Here is an 18,547-nt window from a genome sequence, read left to right as displayed (position 1 = left end):
TATATAATAATTGTTTAATATATAAATAATATTAAATAATTTTTAAATATATTAATATTATCGATATATTAAATAATTATTACATAAAATATTTAAATTAGTTATAATTATTATCTTAATTGTTTAATATATAAAGAATATTTATACATTTAAAAATTAATTAATATTTTTTAATATTAAAATATATTTTAAAACATTTATAATTCATTTTATTATAATTATTTAATTTAATAATTTAATATTTAATATAATTATTTTAAGTATTTATTAATTAATTATAATTATTATATTAAAATGTTTAATTTTTAATTTATAATATTAAATTTTAACTTAAATTTCTATATATGAATTAGAGGTGATGAATATTAATTTTCACTATAAAAGCATTTTAGTTTTATCACACTTAGGTCATTATAACTATATACACAATATTTAGAATTTAAGGTCCATATGTGTTTACCTATAGATCATAAAATATATCAAATTAAAAAATTTTATATTTATAATAATAATTAACCCTAACTTTTTTAGAATTGTTCTGGCATAATTGTTTTAATGTTTTAATTTTATTTTCTTAATAAAATTGTGTTATGGGCTTCACCTTTTGGGCTTCCCCTTTTCCCAATTTAAAAAAAAAAAAAAAAAAAAAACCATCTCCGCAAGCAGTTGTCGCGTTCTCCCTAAGAATCCTTCTTTTGAATGAATTCCCTCTTGAAGGCCAATCTTATCTACACTTGTTAGAAATGTCCCCTTCCCTTTCCTTCTCCGCCTCCTCCATTTTCCTACCCATCCCAAAGTCTCTTCTAGCCTACGAGACTGTCAAGCCCTCACCTCGCACCACCAATCTCCTCTCCTCCTTCAAAACATTAACCCTCATCCGCGCCTCGACCTCCTCCCTCCCCATTCTATCTTTCTCCGGAGAAAGGATCGGCGAAGCTCTCCTCGATCTTAAATCCGCCCCTCCCGACACTGCCCGAGCCGTTGTCCACCGTGCCATCATTGCCGAGCAACAAAACCAGCGCCGCGGAACCGCCTCCACCCTCACCCGCGGTGAAGTCAGCGGCGGGGGGAAGAAAACCTAGGTAAGAACCCCTATCCCCAAAAAAAGACCGGCCGCGCTCGCCGCGGCTCACAGCGCACTCCGCTTCGTCCCGGAGGCGGCGTCATCTTTGGCCCCAAACCGAAGGACTGGTCCATCAAAATCAACCGCAAAGAGCGCCGCCTCGCACTTTCTACGGCCATAGCGAGCGCTGCCTCCTCCTCCGACGCCCTTGTCGTTGAGGATTTTGCAGATCTGTTTGATGCAGGGCCTAAGACTAAGGATTTTATAGCAGCGATGAGGCGATGGGGACTTGATCCTAAGGAGAAGTCCTTGTTTATGATGACAGAGGTGCCGGATAATGTGAGATTGTCCTGCCGCAACATTGGTACCTTGAAGATGCTCACGCCGAGGACGCTCAATCTCTTCGACATACTCGACTCAGCTAAACTTGTGCTAACCAGATCGGCTGTAGATTACTTGAATTCCACGTATGGAGAGGGCTTAGAAAAAGTGGATGATGAGGAAGAAGATGAAGATGGTGAAGAGGCAGTGCTGGAGGCAGCAGGTTAGTATGGCCTTCTTGTACTCTCTCACTGGTTGTTGACTGAATTCCATTTTGCATTTTTTTTGCAAGCTAATCGAAAACAAATTCTAATTGATATATTTTTCCCGGTACACTTGTCCCCTAATTAATAAAAATCGCCGGTAAAATGGTCTATCGTACTTCAGGACATTCAATCATGGTAACAAACCATTTTTAAAGACCTGCAAGACGAGTAAATTTTATCTCAAAAGTGTTGTCTTGGTCTCTTTATACAAACGCCATTAACTTCTTTTACAATACGGCCTGCTTCTTTAATTAAATGACCTGCACTCCTTATGAGTTTATCTGACAATTATCTTTTTCTACTTGCCCGTTATTTAACTTTGCAACTGGGCCGAAAATATTAGGGTCGAAAGAAAATTCTTAGAAAATATTAAGGCTTGGAGGAGAGGGAGTTGGTTCATACTTTTGAGATAATGCAGCAGAAAGCATTGTATGTGCTCTATATGTTAACACAACGTCTCTGTTATTTGATTTCGTCGATCTTTGGATCTGCTAGAGGAAGGCCTTCTTCATTTTAAGGTCATTTGTTTTGCTGTCTTGTTGCCAGGTGGCAGAGAAAGTTCATGAGCTGAGGGAAGATCCGAGGAGCAACTTTGTTTGTCTTTTTTTTTTTCATTTCTGTATGATTACTGTGTTGATTTTTTCCACTATAGGCAATTCCTGTTTTCTATGTATGAAATATGCAGCCAGCAATAAACTTTAGATTTTGGTTTCCCAGTTAATCGTATCTCTGTACATCATAATTTATGACTCCTATTTGCTTTATGACTGGTTTGGAAGATTTCCTTGGACCTCTGGTGCAGCTTAGCGAGTACTTTGGGCAAGTTGCTGATGAGTTTGATGAATCGCCTTTAAATTCATGAGGTAACTTTATGAGCTAACAGTCCATGATGCCTTCAGAATGCTTGTGAATATGGCAATTTGGCCTACTGGCGTATTTCTTTACCAATACCAGCCTCCCTTTCATTTCTTAGCAAGTCATAAGTAGCATTTAAATGATTTAAGTAAACTAGTTCATCTAATCTGAATTCTGAATTTCACTTTGCCTGCGCCCTTCATCTCACGCTTTTGCATGGAAGAAAGCTTGTATCAACAGTTACTCATCACAAAATTTCACTAGAAGTTTTATTTACTTAAATAAAAATAAAAAAATTTTACATGCAAGACATGTTCTCATTATAAAACAACAATCATTATTTCTCAAGATAGAATTGGACTGTAACTTAAACATTTAGATGCCTAAATAGAGCCTTTCACTGAAAGAAATGAAGTGAAGATCCCCTCAATTTTGATGTTTAGGTTAAACTAAAATACTTCTTAATTGAGAGCATTTTGAATATATGATGTTAAATTCGAGGGTGAAAAATTATATTGCATTATTTTCAATATCAAAGTTTAAAATTTTGTAATCGAGTACAAAGGCAATGAGTACGGAGGCTTTTTTGTTCTATATGTAAAGCGTACGCCTCAAGACATTTTGAGGCCTAAGCCTCAAATTTAAAAATTGTGTAAATTAATAAGTATTGAAGTGAAGTACAAAATAACATATTAATATCTAACTTATTAACACACTAAAAATTAATATGATAACATTCTAATTAAATAAAAGTTAATAGATTGCATAAAATTAAAAATACAACAACAAAAACAACATGCCTTTTCCCACTAAGTGGAGGCAGCTACATGAATCATTTTTCTTCATTGCGTCCTATTAAGTTGCGTCCTATTAAGTATCATATCTTCATTGCGTCCTATTAAGTATCATATTTTCATTTAATTTTAATAGACTAAAATCATTTTTTATTCAATAAGCCGTAAAATTAAAAATAACATGATAATATTATTTAATTAAATTATGAATTATGATGCGGGTTATACAAACTTTTAACTATTAAAATAGGCTAAGATATTAAAATAAAATAATAAAACATCAAAATATAACAATAAAAAAAAATTTAACCTAGATCTTTCTCTCTAACTCATCATCCCCCACATAAATAAGAATATAACAATTAATCAATATTTAATTTTAAATTTAAAGGTTTCACTTATTTTTATCACCCAATTGATTTTCATTGAAGTTGTTGGCATAATGAATTGTGTATCTCGCGTCTCAGATTTAGTCTTATCTATATTCTCCAATTCCTCGCCTTTTTAATCCTAATTATCTTCTACTTTACTGGATAATCATCAAGAAAAATATTACTTTAAATAATAAGTATGTTGATAGTTAGAACTTCAACTAAAAAAAATTTTATGGATACATTTTCCTTTTATTTCTTGTTATTTAGTAATGAGATTTGAGGGTAATAAGTAAGGTATATTAATATTAATTTTAGTTTTGTTAAAAGCAAAATTACATATATCCTCAAAAGATTGAGGTGTTTTTTTTTCCAGGCTAGGCAGGCCTTGAGGCGTCTCAGCATGGTTGAGGCATATAACTCACCCAAGGAGAACGAGGCATAAGCCTAATTGCAGTTTTTTGTAAAAAGCTTTAAGGTGTTCCATATAGCGTGCAATTTTAAAACAAGGTCAAGATCAATATCAGAAAATCATATATATTGAATTGACAGATCAATGTTAGACAAGTATTATTGGATATTTAATTTCGATCATTGTAACCATATAATTGGGTATGATATTAATATTGCCGATAATCCAAACTACATAGCTAAATTTAGGCTAAATTCATGAAATAATCAAGCTATAATAGGATAATTGTACAATTTGACAGTACAAAATTTTGAGGTCCTCAATCAAATTATCAGAATTAAATCTACACTTAATATTTTGTGGGATGAACAAGTAAAATTTTGCTTTGGAAATGAGTAATTTACTAGATTCCATCACTTCATTTCATGTGTATAGAAATAAACATTAACTTCAAACTAGGCAAGTCCCTTAAAAGCCTATTAAATTTAATAATGTCTTAACATTCCAATTTACAATTAGATCTTCAATTAATAATAGTTTTCTACTATTGAAGCACAAAACTTTAATGAAACGAATGATGTTGAGTAGCTACTATTTAGTTTAATGGGGAGGTATGTATTCAACATTTTACACGTTTTGTTCTACATAAAGAATCCTTCTATTTGCAACATACCAATTTCACTTTGATTATCGGATAACAAATTGTGTTTCACAGGATAACTAGTAACATGTAGTTTTTTTAGTACTAGTACAACACATCATCCATATATGCCTTACATACTAAACAATGTGATAAATATGATACTGTATTTTGCTTGAGCTGTATGAGTGTTCCCGTACTTTGCTGCACCAACTTTATTCATTCTATGAGAATAAAATGTTTTCATCGGGTTGATATTTATCTTGTAAAGAACTTTTTAACCTGCCAATAAATGATAGGTGAAATTATATGTAAATATTTTCTTTTATTTATTTCATAAATGCCAACAAAAAGTAGCTATTCAGTGTATAGGATTTTGAGTTGCATGTGTGCAAGAAGACATAAAAGTCAAAATGCCTAATAACAGGACAGATCAACTTCATTGATTAAGCGTGAAAACAACAGTTTAAGATTGGCTAATATTCTAAAAAAAGGTCAAAATAGGAAAGAAATGTTGTATAACAATCAAGATTGAAAACATTATCACCTGCTCCAATGTCAAAAACATTATAACATTCCACGAGCCAAGCCGACCAAAATTTGGAAAGAACCCCTTGTAGAAAGCTAAAGGTCCCTGATATGAAAAATATCATCAGTTCTTTCATTTTTCATTGATTGTAGCAACGCCATATCAACTAACAAAGAATCATTTTTAAATATGAAAGTGCATAAAATTTAACTAAACTCCAAAATATGAAAGTGCATAAACCCTAAACAAGTCCATAAACTAATGAAGTTTAATGAAGTCATGACATCAACAGCAACAAAATTATTATCATAAGCTTAGGGTTTAGGGTTTACGATAAGACCTAGCTTATAGTCCCACTTAGACCGATTGTTTTGTTGTAGTATATATATAAAATAAAAAAATCGACGACAAAGCGAAAAAAATAGAACGAGAAAATTCACACCAGAAAAGAATACACAAATTTACTTGATTCGGCAAATTGTTTATGTTCACGGAGTTACAGAAGATTTAATTACTTGAGGATTTTGTACAAAAATGCTTCGATTTACAAGAAACATTTATCTCAACTTCAAGGAATTATAAAGTCGATGTATTTCCTTCTTCCAGTATGCTTCACGTCGAAAACAACACAAGGATCTTTCTCTCTTCTCCTTCTCCTTCTCTCTCTAGTTGGTTACTACAGTAAGTAAAAAAGAGGGTGCGGGGTCCTTTTATCGTGAAAAGGGAAGTTCTTGTTCGCGAATGAAAGGAGGCGAGCTCCACAATGTTTCACGAATCTCAGGTGGGATGGCGGTTTGCGAAACACAGGAGAGGCGGGAGAGGCTCTTCACAAAACTCAGGAGATGAGGGTTTTGAGGAAAGAAGCGGGAACAGTTTTATTTGCCTTTTTTTTCTGATGTGGACATGTCTTCACAAATAACAAATTTCTCACTTGAAAACTAGTATACAGGCTACAATGTTCTTCCTTCTTAAACTGATATCCTCAACCTCTGCAACTCAAAGCCCTCGTCTTCAAGCTAGAAGACCAACTGAAGCTACACACAACTTCAGTTTTTCAAGAGTAACACCCTTTGTCAACATATCAGCAAGGTTTTTGCTTCCACAAATTTTCTCAAGCAACAACTGTCTGTCATTCAACAATGACCATATGAAGTGATACCTGATCTGAATGTGCTTGGTCTTGAACTGAAATGCTGGATTCCTGACAAGAAATATGGTGCTCTGATTATCACAATAGAGAATGCCCTTCTGATCCTTCTTACCCAATTCTTCCAAGAAGTCTGAAGTCGTATCATCTCCTTTGCAGCCTCTGACACTGCTATATACTCAACTTTTGTATTAGACAACGAAAACGTCTTCTGCAGATTAAAGCCCCATAATACTGTAGTGCCACCAAGAGTATTAATATAGCCCGTAGTACTTATTTTGGTATCAATGTCTCCAGTTAGATCAGCATCAACATAGCCCTGTACCTCTAAACTATTTTCTGAGAAACACAAGAAAGTTTCTGAAGAGCCTCTTACGTACCTCAAGATCCACTTCACAACTTCTCAATGTTCCTTTCCAAGATTACTCATGTATCTGCTACCAACTCCCATTGCATGGACAATATCTGGTCTAGTGCAAACCATGACATACATAAGTGAAACAATAACTGAAGCATAACGAACCTTACTCATATGGTATAGTTCCTCCTTTGACGTGGGTGATTGCTTCTTGTTGAATCTGAAGTGACTGCCCAAGGGTGTGTCAGCTGGTTTAGCCTTATCAATATTGAATCTTCTAAGTATCTTTTTTCACATACTCAGCCTGAGAGGGTCTCAACGTGTCTCTGACTTTATCTCTGACAATTCTCATGCCAAGAATTTGTTTTGTTGCTCTCAAATTCTTCATTGCAAAGTGCTCTGACATTTGCTGCTTCAAATTTTTAATCTCATTAATACTAGCTCATGCAATAAGCATATAATCCACATACAACAGTAGGTTGATATAGAAATTGTTAAAATATCTGACATAGCAACAGTGATCTGTCTGACATCTGTTGTACCATGCACTGTACATGAAATTATCAAATTGCTTGTACCACTGTCTGGGAGCTTATTTCAGGTCATACAAGTTCTTCAGTCTACAAACTGAATCTTCCTTTCCCTGTTCCACGAACCCTTCAGGTTGGTGCATGTAGAGGTCTTCTTCAAGATCCACATGAAGAAAGGTTGTCTTCACATCTAACTGCTCAAGGAAGAGATCTTCAGTAGTCACCATAGATAATACCATTCTTATGGTTGTAAGCTTCACCACAAGAGAGAAAATCTCAGAATAATCAATACCATGTTTCTGCTGAAAACCTTTTACAACAAGTCTAGCCTTGTACCTCTAGCCTTGTACCTCTTACTGTCTCTTACTGTCATCATGCTCAGCCTTCACCCGGTACACCCACTTGTTGTGTAATATCTTCTTCTTAGATGGAAGTTCTGTCAACTCCCATGTCTAATTTTTTAGCAGAGAATCAATCTTCTCCTTCATGTCAAGCTCCCACTTGCTCGAATTTTCATCTTTGAAGATTTCTTCATAACTCTGAGGTTCTCCACCATATGTCAGCAGAATGTAGTTTAAAGTTGGAGAATAACACTGTGGAGAGTCGAGTCCTTTCTAACCTGCGAACTGCAACTGTATGGGTGAACTGCTATGAAACTGACAGTGGAACAATAGGAATGGATGTCTGAGACCCACTCTCCTCGTCACCTGCATCTTTGTCTTACACCGTGACCTCCGGTAAATCATCAAACCTTACCAATTGAGATTCTTGCGATGTTGTTTAAGAAATTCTACTGGCTTTGTTCCTGTACATAATTTTCTCATTGAAAATCATATTCCTGCTCCTTATGATCTTTCGATCATGATCATCTCAGAAACGATATCCAAATGTTTTTTTCTGTAGCTAATAAAATAACACTTCTTTGACTTAACCTCAAACTTACTACGAGCATCAGGATTAATTAGAACATAAGAAAGACATCCAAAGATTTTAAGGTGAGAAAAAAAATTTGACATCTTTTCCACTTTGACATCTTTTCCACTTCAGACCTCCTCAGGTAATTCACAGTTTAATGGAACAAATGACCCTCTGTTGATCAAGTAAACTGGAGTGTTGATCCCTTCTGCCCAGAAAGTAGGTGGTAGTCTGGCGTGCAATCTCATGTTTTCTGCCCTCTCACTAATGGTCATGTTCATGCGCTCTGCAACACCATTTTGTTGTGGTGTCCCTGGAATGGTTGATGTTCTGAGCTGCACAATACTCGTTGAACCCACCATCAATGTACTCACCACCATTATCAGACCTCAGACATTTCAGCTTTAAGTCAGTCTCTGTCTCGACGACGACCTTCCAAACCCCGACACATTAAATACATCAAATTTATGCTTCAAGAAATAAACTCACACTTTTCTGTTATGATCATCAATGAATGTGACGTAATAACGAGAGCCTTCAATAGATGTCACTGGAGAAGGTCCTCACATATCTGTGTACAAGATCCAACTTTTCTACCTTTGGTGTCCCGTCACTTTTAAAGAAACTGACATTTCTCTATTTTCCCATAATACAACTCTCACACATGCTGAGATCAACTGACTTCAGTTCTGGTAGCTTACCTTTGAACTGAAGTTCCTTCATACCCCTCCGACTCATGTGGCCAAGTCTGCAATGTCACAACTCTGCTGTGTTTTCTGTAACAGTAGCATCAACACTGTTAATTAAATCATTAGTCATATACACAGCATACATGTTTTCTTACCCCGAGCTAGTATCAGTGCTTCTTTAGTAACTTTTCAGGTGATATCTGAGAATACTACTGAATGTCCACACTCATCAAGCTGCCCAACATAAATGAGAATTTTCTTCAGTTCTGGAATGTGTTTGACCTTTTGCAGAGTTCACTTGTTCTTGTTTGGAAGTGCAATGTTAATATCTCTAATTCCTACCACATTCAAAGTTTCTCCATCTGTCAGATATACTTTCCTAAAGTCCTCCGCAACATAATTCCGCATCAATTCCCGGTGGAAAGTTGTATGGAAAGAATCTTCTGAATCCAGTATTCAGTCATCAACGGAACTATGAACTGTCAGCAGTAGTGCATCCCGTGCTTCTTCAGTTGCCACATTTGCACTATTATTCTCCATCTTCTTGAGATTTTAGCAGTTCCTCTTTATGTGGCCAGTTTTGTCACAATTCCAGCAAGTTACTTGTTTACCAGACCTTATCTTGCTAATATCTTTGTGTTTTGATTTTAATATCCCTCTGTTTGAGTTCCTGCCATGTGATCTCTCTCTGGAATCAACATTTAATGTTGAACTCGAACTTAAGGTCTCGTTAGAATCTTTCATGCGCACTTCTTCAGCCAAAATCAAATCACGAATTTCATTATATTTCAGTTTAGATTTACCTATAGGATTACTGACAGTCATCCTCATAGGTTCATAATTATTTGACAATGAAGCCAACAAAATCAGTGCATGTATCTCATCATTAAATTCAATTTTCGCAGACGATAACTGATTTGTGATAGTATTAAAATCATTCAGGTGTTATACAACAAACGTACTTTCCGTCATCTTCAAATTTAATAACTTCTTCATCAAATATACATTGTTATTCGCTGACGACTTTTCATACATACCTAACAGGGTTGTCATGAAATCTGCAGTAGTCCTTTCTTTGACGATGTTATGTGCAACGGATCTCGATAGGGTCAATCAAATAACCCTCAGGACCTGTCGATCCAACAAATTTCATTTAGTCTCATCAATCATTTCCGATCTTTTAGCTAATAACGGAAAATGAAGTTTATTCCCATAGAGGTGATCATCTATCTCATTCTCCAATAACCAAAATCTGTGCAATCAAATTTCTCGATCCATGAAACCTTCACTTCATATGCAGTCATCATTTTTCCTTAGATCTGAACTACGACTCTGATACCAGATTAAATGGATCACGAACCACTTCAATACCTCCAGATGCAACTAAAGCTTTAGTAAGTTGATCCATGAAATGGATGGAGTATATACAACAATTTATCTTAGTCATTTGATATAAGATGCAAAACAAATGGTGGATATGGATTCATGATTTCCAGGTATAAGACGTGTGGATGTGCTAGGGATGCCAAAGTGCTCCCGATTTCATGGTTCCTCAATATGGGGGATTTATCAAATGAGTTCAATAATCTTTGCCTTTTTCTCTCTCTCCTTTTTTTAAGTAATAGCACTTTTCAACTTTAATATTATTCTTATTATTATTCATTTATTAGTTATCCTTATGTTTTTACTTATTTTATCTAAATATATATTTATTTTTTCTTTTTTTTATTTTTACTCTTTTTTTACTTCATTATTATTATTTATGAATTTAAAATTAAATTTATTGTGAATTTTCTCTATTTGCGAACGTCAAATTTCGTCTTCCCTTCATGTGCAGCTCTAGTGATAGGGAGGAGCCTTCCAAAGCTGTTTAGTCCTTCTAGACTCATCTGAATCAAAACTCTTTTCAAGTAAATAGGATGTGCTAAGTCGTTTCTTCCTAAAACTACATTTTACTTTAACTGTTGTCACGTTCAGTTGAGTCAACTCGTAGAATGCATCCATAAGTATACATATTTAGCAGGAATCTTCTACAAGGCTGCCAGCCATAAACTACTTAGATTCAAATAAGCCTAGCTGCTTTAGTAGAATGGTAATTGGAGGTAAATAAAAAAACAGCAACTAACACACTCACAATCACGGTTTGGATGAGCTTCAGTGCAAATAATATTTAGAACAAGCATGAAAATGACAGTTATCCCACGGAGAACAAGTTGGTAACCAGTTAGATTAAGAACAAGGTGACGCTCAATGTTGCTGGAAAGTTGAAGACAGAGCATAAGCATACCTCAGTTTTCAATGTTCTAATGAAGCAATCTAGTGTGCTTTTGTACGTTGAATCACCCATCATTCTTGATTTCACCTGATGTGTCAAAATATTACCAAGTACTTCCTATTTTATCATTCTATTGGAGATATTACTTGGGTATTTGTGCAGTTTATATAAGCAAGAAATTTAGACAAAGCAAAAGGTTGACATTTGTATGAGAAGTGTAGAAATTGAAGGTGAAGGAATACTTACAACATCAACAGGAGAACCAATACAAACTCCAAAAAGGCCAGCCCCCAACCCAGCTAAAAGATGTGTAAACACATTATCTGAAAATCCGGGAATTTTCAATATAGTCTGCAGAAAAAAAATTGTATCAAGAGAAGTAATTCACTACATAATGGCAGATCATAATGAGTTGCAACTATAATAATCGGAGTGGTGTAGAAATACATGCCTGCTTTACATGATCATAGCTAGCCAACTCTGCAGCATTTATGATTGCATTTCGTACAATATTTGGACCAAGCCCAGTCCAAAGAGCCCCCAGTCCTTCCTATGTTTAAAGGAAGATTGACTTTAGTACGTAGAACAGTTAAGTACCATGACCATGAGTGTAATTAAGCCTTTCTAAAGCACAACCTGCCTGATTATTGTGTAATAGGCATTCAATGCTCCTGAATAACATCTTGATACTCCAACTGGAAGCTTTCCCTCAGCTTGAAGCCGAACTTTCACAAGGTCAGTGGGATTTGCTACCGCAATTGCTATGGCGCCTAGTTGAGGTTGCAATATAGCATTTTGCATGAAAATAAATATCATTCGAGAGAATATCATTTCTCTCTATAACACAATTGATTAAACTTGCATATAGATAAAAGAATGTAAGTCTTCAACTACTCTTCTTTCGTACAATAACCTGTTGTAAGGCCAGCAAGTATTTTCTTGGATAGAGAAATATCCCCAACATAATAATCTCCAACATAAAAGGATTTGACCTGCAAAAAAAAATAGAGAGGTAAAGATGCAAATTTCTGAATTATGACATGAAATAGAACACCAAAAGGATGACATGCAAACTATTGAGTTCTGTTTCTCAGGTGAAGCAATCACAACTTACCGGCTCATACAACCCAATCCGTAACCCTCCATACAGAAATTGACGATGAAGACCAGGAATGATGCCTTTCCAAAGTGCCGCCAAGCCTTCTTCCCTAGCAATTGTGGCAACAGTTCCAAGCATTCCCCTGTATTGAGGTGCAGCAATTGCATCTACTGTAATCGCTTTCTTTTGGAGCTGAAGCCTGACTTTTGTTGTGTCCAAAGGAATGGTACAAAGCTGCATTTTCAGTAGATAAGGTTTTAAGTAGGGGCTATTACATTGGTTAGTTAGAGTGAATTAAAATTGAATATGCTAGTACATCAATTTTGCTTAACATCACCATTATTAGTCTTATCCAAACTATTTTGGGTAGACTTTATAAAGTCTCCTTAAGTGCTTTCTAAGGTGCTAAACTCTATTTTGAACGATCAATTACACAATTTTTAGCCATGCTATCTGCTTTGATCTCTTGCTTCTCTTAATGATGCATCTATTGACATCAATTGTAAAAATATCCTGAGCATCTAAGTCTATTTATTACAACCTTATTTCTAATACATGCTAACCACAACATCTCAAATGTAATCATTTCCACCATATATTTTCTAGTTGTATCATATATTTTTATCAGATATACAACTTAAATTTCTTATTCTTGTCGCACTCAACTAGCCTATCAATAAATTGTGTTACCCGATACTTTAGGCACATAACATATAAATGTCTCATGTCAATTTTATAAATACTGTTTTTTCTTCATGGCATTGCTTACCTCACAATCTCCAAATATTTTTTATCTTTCATGGCATTTCTTATCTCACAATTTCATGAGGCATTTCTCTATGCTAACAACCTAGCTTTTACTTAATATGATTAATTACAAACAGCTTCATTCATGCTATAAAAAAAAATATTATAGCTAAAATTGCATATTATGTAGAAATTTTAATGTCATGCTCTTTAAATAGGATATGCCTATGATGTTTCCTATCAATAAGGCATTGCTTTTTCTTGAAATCCATTTCACTGTGGTTGATAACACTCATGACTATTCGTCCTCTGTTTCAATGCATTCCATTTTGGTATGTTAAACATTGGCATGATAATGCACACTAGTAAGCATAAGGGCACAACCATAACATAAATTTTTAAAACAATTTAATTTTTGAAACAAATACTATACTTCAAACAAATATAATCTAATCAGCCTTATATGATACTTAGCTACGGTATCTATCTTATAATAAAGGCTTAAAAACTTGCAACTAAAAGATGTGAATATTTGAACTCAAAAGAGATCAAATTTACAGCTCAATTGTACCACATTCGACAATGATTAAACTACTATATGAATTAGATTTCAGGAGCATATCAAATTCTTACACATTGTCCCTACAATAGGTGATGATTGTTTGTTTCTTTGAAATGAATGCTTAGAATTTAGAAGAAAATTAGAATAACAATGTTAATTTAACTATGCAAAAGTACCACAAAAATATTGATGATGAATGAAATAAAAAAATTTATTGTCAAACTACAAAAATTTATATTTTCAAAATAAATTATAACAAAGCTCACAAAATTTTTCATGAGTGCTAGCCAAATAATGAATAATAATTTGAAGTATGAATGAGTGTCATCATTCAAGCCCCATCAATTAAGAATGATTTTTGAAGTTAAATATTGAACCTCAAAGCACTCAAAAGATGATCCAATAATTGTTAATGCTTATTTAAGGGAGCATTAACTTTTGCATATTTACACACAATGATTGCCTTGCGACAATGATTCCAACAAAACATAAAAATGTTTGGATTAATTCACGTTTAAGAACCAAACCAATTGATCATAATTGTGGTTTCATCATATAACCTTATTTGTTAACTCTAGGCCACTCAATGTCCCTTCTTTTCAGAAGTGGTGCACTCCCAGTAGACTTCATTTATATGATGATTTTCCCTCCCTCGTTTCTCCTTCTTTACAGCTGAACTATGCCGACCATCCTTTAAAATTCACCATCTTCAATGCTCATCACTACATAAACACCCCTAGTCACCAAAAATCTATCATTTTTAAAGTTTATTTCAGCATTAATTGCCAAGACATATCGTTGATCAATGCATGTACTTCAATGACTGGCAATCTCTAATACTCATTGCCCATCGTCAACCAACGCCCATTACTACCTAATTTTCTCCATCGTTCAAAATTCATAATGCTGATAAAATATCAATTTTTTTCTTTATGTTCACTGATCAGATAATTGTAGTTTGAAATATTTAGCATCACGATAAAGAATATTTGTCAATGTCTAACACCCATCATCACCATCACCTACTATTGCCCAATGCCTACCATTGCTTAACACTTTCCACTGCCCAATATCCATCATTCTATTATGACATCCATCATTATCGAACATTAATCATCAATTGATATCCAATGCTACTTGCCCTGTCTACATCAAATGCCATCGGTTCTAATACTCTTCATCAGTTACTGATACGGCCGAAATGCTATGAAGCACCGGAAATACACACAAATATATACGTTGACTACGTAGTATACAAAATTTAATACATGTATCGTTTCCATAATTAATGAATGAACTACCATAGTCTAGAAAAGCTTTAGTGTACTGGTTTTGAGTCTAGTATGAAGATTTGCAATTTGATGATTTCATTTTGCAAAAATTAAAACCTAGAAATAGTTTTGAGTTAGAACAAGTAAAAGAAAATATCCTTGAATCGATCTTATGCAAACCAGATCAGTTTAAATGATTAATAAAGTTGACAATCAGGAAAAACAATTTTCCTTAATCCCTCCCGGTGGTCATAAGAAAATTGGATTCATATTACAGTTAGTCACCTAACCTTACAAAAACTCCAGTATTTATAAATTTTATTTCACGATTACATTGCCCTAATAACAATATTCCTACTATCATAGAGCAGTGTAACTTAACTTAATTGTTTCACTAGCCTACTCCCATAGTACTAAATCACTACCCATTTTAGCTTCTTTAGTGATCAGTTTATGAGTAAATTAAATTCAAAATGTTAAACTATCAACTTACAATCAAATTATACACAATCATATAACAAAGATTTCACCAACTTGCATAAAATCCAATTCAAGAGAGAGAACTGTTTAAGTCTTATTCATTAAAGATGAAGCAAAAAAAATTCATTGCAAAATCAATGTTTAACGAAGTTAGAATGATCCCACCAATGTTCTCCACTGATTCCCATGAAATTACAACAAAATCCTTGAGTTTTTACAAAGTTATGAGTACAAAAATTAATACACAGTCACACTTAGGCTTGCACTTGTTCTCCCTCATGAGAACACTCGCTCACACTCACAATACTTCTCAGGATTCCTCCTTTGAAATGCTCTGATTGTTCCCCCTGAGTATTCTCATTCTCCGTGTTGTCTGTTTGTAAGCCCCTCTACTCTCTTCTTCTCTAGAATCCCCCTGAATTGCTCGTTTTGCATTTGGCAGAGGTTTTTATGCTTTCCAGCATAAATCGATGCTTGTGAACTGCCCAAACCATCAAAACATGTGAACTGACGCCTATGTGCTAGTATGTGGTACTTAGGCACTAATTCCTAGAGCCTAAGCATTGGTTTTTATCGCCTGAACGTTGGCGGTTGGTGCCTAATTTCTACTTGCTTGAGTCCCGGTGCAAGTGTTTTGGGTGCCTAGGCGCCCATATCAAGCTTGTAGAAAAATCAACATTTTGAAAACCAGACTGAACCGACCTATTCGATCGTGAACCAATCGATGGTCTTGTTCTAGTTGGACTGAAAAATGGCTCTGCATTGAATCAGAAAGAGCTAGTTGGAATCGGTGGTCGCACCGATCAACTAGTTAAAGTGTAATTTTTAATCTTATGCCGCATTCCTTTTAGAAATCATGAAAAATGACTTGAATCTTTTGATATTATGAATAATATATATTGCTCTAATCATTTATAGTTTCATTTTCTTGTTTACCTTTTAAAAAATATGAATGACTATTATTCTATTATATTTCTTTTTTTTTGCTTTTTTACATTTTTTTGTTATGTTTTGTTATGTTTCTTTACATTTTTTTGTTATGTTTCTCTCTTGTTGACCTTCCATACTGAATTTCATCTAATTTTTATGTCAATAAAGTTATGTTTAATATTTTTTATATTTATTACATCATCTGGTTCAACCCCCAGTTCAATCGTGAAATCTTGAGCCTCCTCCTCTACCTGTTCAATGTCTGGTCCAATTTTCTGAACCTTGAGAAAATAAACCCTTAATTTAAGTTGAGTAACAAGTTTGTAGTGAAGACTAACTGAAAATTGCAACTAAAATACCTGAATATAAATTTTGTAGCACATTCTACAACCAATAAATTTGGATCAGTTGATTTCAGTGGCACGCGCATCAGCGTCCCTAAAATAGGAGACGATTGTTTATAGTTTTGAAATGAATGCTTATATTTTTAGTAAGAGGACTAAAAAGGCAATGCTAGTTTAAATGGGCAAAATTACAACAACAACGGCCATCCATATTATCAAAATAGAGAGAACAAAACCAATAAAATCTTTCATGAACACTAGTCAATTACAGTATGCACGAGCTTCATTAGCCATGCCATGGGGTAGGTTAAGCTTTAATAATGTGTCTTTAATTTATCAGAACAGAATAATGGCAACCGGGATGATTCAGGGAACTGAGTGAAGGATCGCCAAAATGGTTGAACTACTAACCTCTGCGAAACAGGCGGCGATCGCACTAATCGCGAACCTTCCAGGGAACGAGATCTCAGATCTGACGGCGTGGTCGACCATGGCTCGCCTTCGCCGGCTCTCAGCGTAGAATGGGGAATGCGAACGCGATTCAACTCTAGAAAGAATCAGCTGCGATCATCGTCTGGAAAGAATCCCAAGGATGGTTGACGCTTCCTCCGATTGAAGTTGTTAATTTTAGCTGTTTATGCCTTGGATTCGGTGAACTGTGAGGCCTCGTGTGCGTCCTCCTCTTTTTATAAATCATTTGCTGCTCTCCTCCTCACCTCCTCGCATTTTATGCTGCCACGACTAATTGCTGTTTAGTGTCGTTTGGGAAATTTATAAACACAATTTACTCTATTTATTAGCATAGAAATATTCCGATATTTATTACCCAAAGTCTCCCATGGATTCTCGCTTATAAAAAAATTACATTTAGATGCTTAACTTTCTTAAAAAAATATCAATAGATGGAGATGACAATTTGAATTTTAGATATGCAAATATTTGAAAGCTTTTCAGTTAACATAAATGTTTGTTGCTCGTATTTCTTTGTAAGAAAAATCAATAGAAACATTTATTGTTGAATTCAAATCTATTATTTGGACCATGCACAAGGAATAGAACTTGATTCCAGGGGAAAGAGAAAGAGAGTGAGAGAAATAGAATGAGGATTGCCCTGTCAAAGAGGGGTGGTCTCCGGGCTCGGCGGCCCCTATTATTCCACACAAGTTCGGTTACAAGTGAGGGAGAAGGGGAGCAAGGGAGAGAGAGATAGAAAGAGCCTAAAGGACCTTTTTTACATACAAGGGGTCCCCTATCTATAGATAGAGAAAGAGGGGAAAGGAATATTACATTTATGCCCCTGCTTAAGGAGGAGCAGTGAAGGGTATTTTGATCTTTTTTCTGTTCGAGCTGGTCCTCCTAGAGTTTTACCTGTACGTCGTCGGCGTCAGGTGGTCGGCCGGCAGGGGATGGCAAACCCAAGTGGTCTGTTGGCTGTGAACTCCATGACCGGCCCAAGTGCCCTGTTTGTTGATCTCCATTTGGTCGGCCTAAGTGGTCGGGTGGCAAGTGGTTGCCGGTCAGGATGGCCGACAGTGAGTGACCGGACCAAGTTGTCGGTCTGCTATAAACTCTATGGTCATCCCGAATGGCTGGCTAGCCGATAAGTGGTTGTCGGCCAGGATAGTCGGCAGTGAGTGATCAACCCAAGTGGTTGGTTAGTTATAAACTCCATAATCAACCCGGATGGTTGACCAACAAGTAATGGCCAACTCAGGTGGCCAACAAGTAGGGTTGGCCGACCGGTATGGTCAGCCGACTGGATGGAGGTGACACTCGTTGGTGCTTGCGACAGCTTCGACAATGACATCTTCGGCTATGGAAACTCCCTTGGCTTGACGAGGTGGCCTGTTTTTCAGCTATACATGAAGCCCCTGACGTGCCAAAACTTTTCGGGACGTAAGTCGGTGGTACACGCAAGTGCAGTGTCAAGTAGTAATATGGTTCAAGAG

The 18,547-nt window shown here is 35.4% G+C and overlaps 2 protein-coding genes across 3 annotated transcripts; one reads left to right on the top strand and one right to left on the bottom strand.

Moving 5' to 3' along the window:
* The first annotated feature begins 699 nt into the window (after positions 1 to 699).
* On the top strand, positions 700 to 2,371 carry LOC110039198 (50S ribosomal protein L4, chloroplastic). Its single transcript, XM_020744186.1, is given in 3 exon segments — positions 700 to 1,088; positions 1,091 to 1,607; positions 2,197 to 2,371. Coding segments are annotated over 3 exon segments (882 nt in total). The 5' UTR covers positions 700 to 743; the 3' UTR covers positions 2,217 to 2,371.
* Positions 2,372 to 4,676: 2,305 nt separating this feature from the next.
* LOC110039200 (mitochondrial uncoupling protein 1-like) lies at positions 4,677 to 17,342 on the bottom strand. Of its 2 annotated transcripts, none has more exons than XM_020744188.1 (9): positions 17,010 to 17,342; positions 12,280 to 12,498; positions 12,073 to 12,157; positions 11,802 to 11,935; positions 11,617 to 11,715; positions 11,412 to 11,516; positions 11,178 to 11,252; positions 5,270 to 5,356; positions 4,677 to 5,004 (listed from the first exon to the last, which is right to left on the bottom strand). In XM_020744188.1, the coding sequence occupies exons 1-9, from the start codon at positions 17,088 to 17,090 to the stop codon at positions 4,981 to 4,983; spliced, it is 909 nt and encodes a 302-aa protein (XP_020599847.1). In that variant the 5' UTR covers positions 17,091 to 17,342; the 3' UTR covers positions 4,677 to 4,980. The 2 variants fall into 2 exon arrangements, with proteins under 2 accessions (XP_020599847.1, XP_020599848.1); XM_020744189.1 differs by having other exon boundaries at positions 12,079 to 12,157.
* Positions 17,343 to 18,547: the final 1,205 nt, after the last annotated feature.

This window comes from Phalaenopsis equestris, unplaced genomic scaffold, assembly GCF_001263595.1.
Source record: "Phalaenopsis equestris unplaced genomic scaffold, ASM126359v1 Scaffold235833, whole genome shotgun sequence".
Lineage (NCBI taxonomy): Eukaryota > Viridiplantae > Streptophyta > Magnoliopsida > Asparagales > Orchidaceae > Phalaenopsis > Phalaenopsis equestris.
Note: the sequence above shows the minus strand (reverse complement) of the source record. Positions and strands in the feature narration are given on the sequence as shown.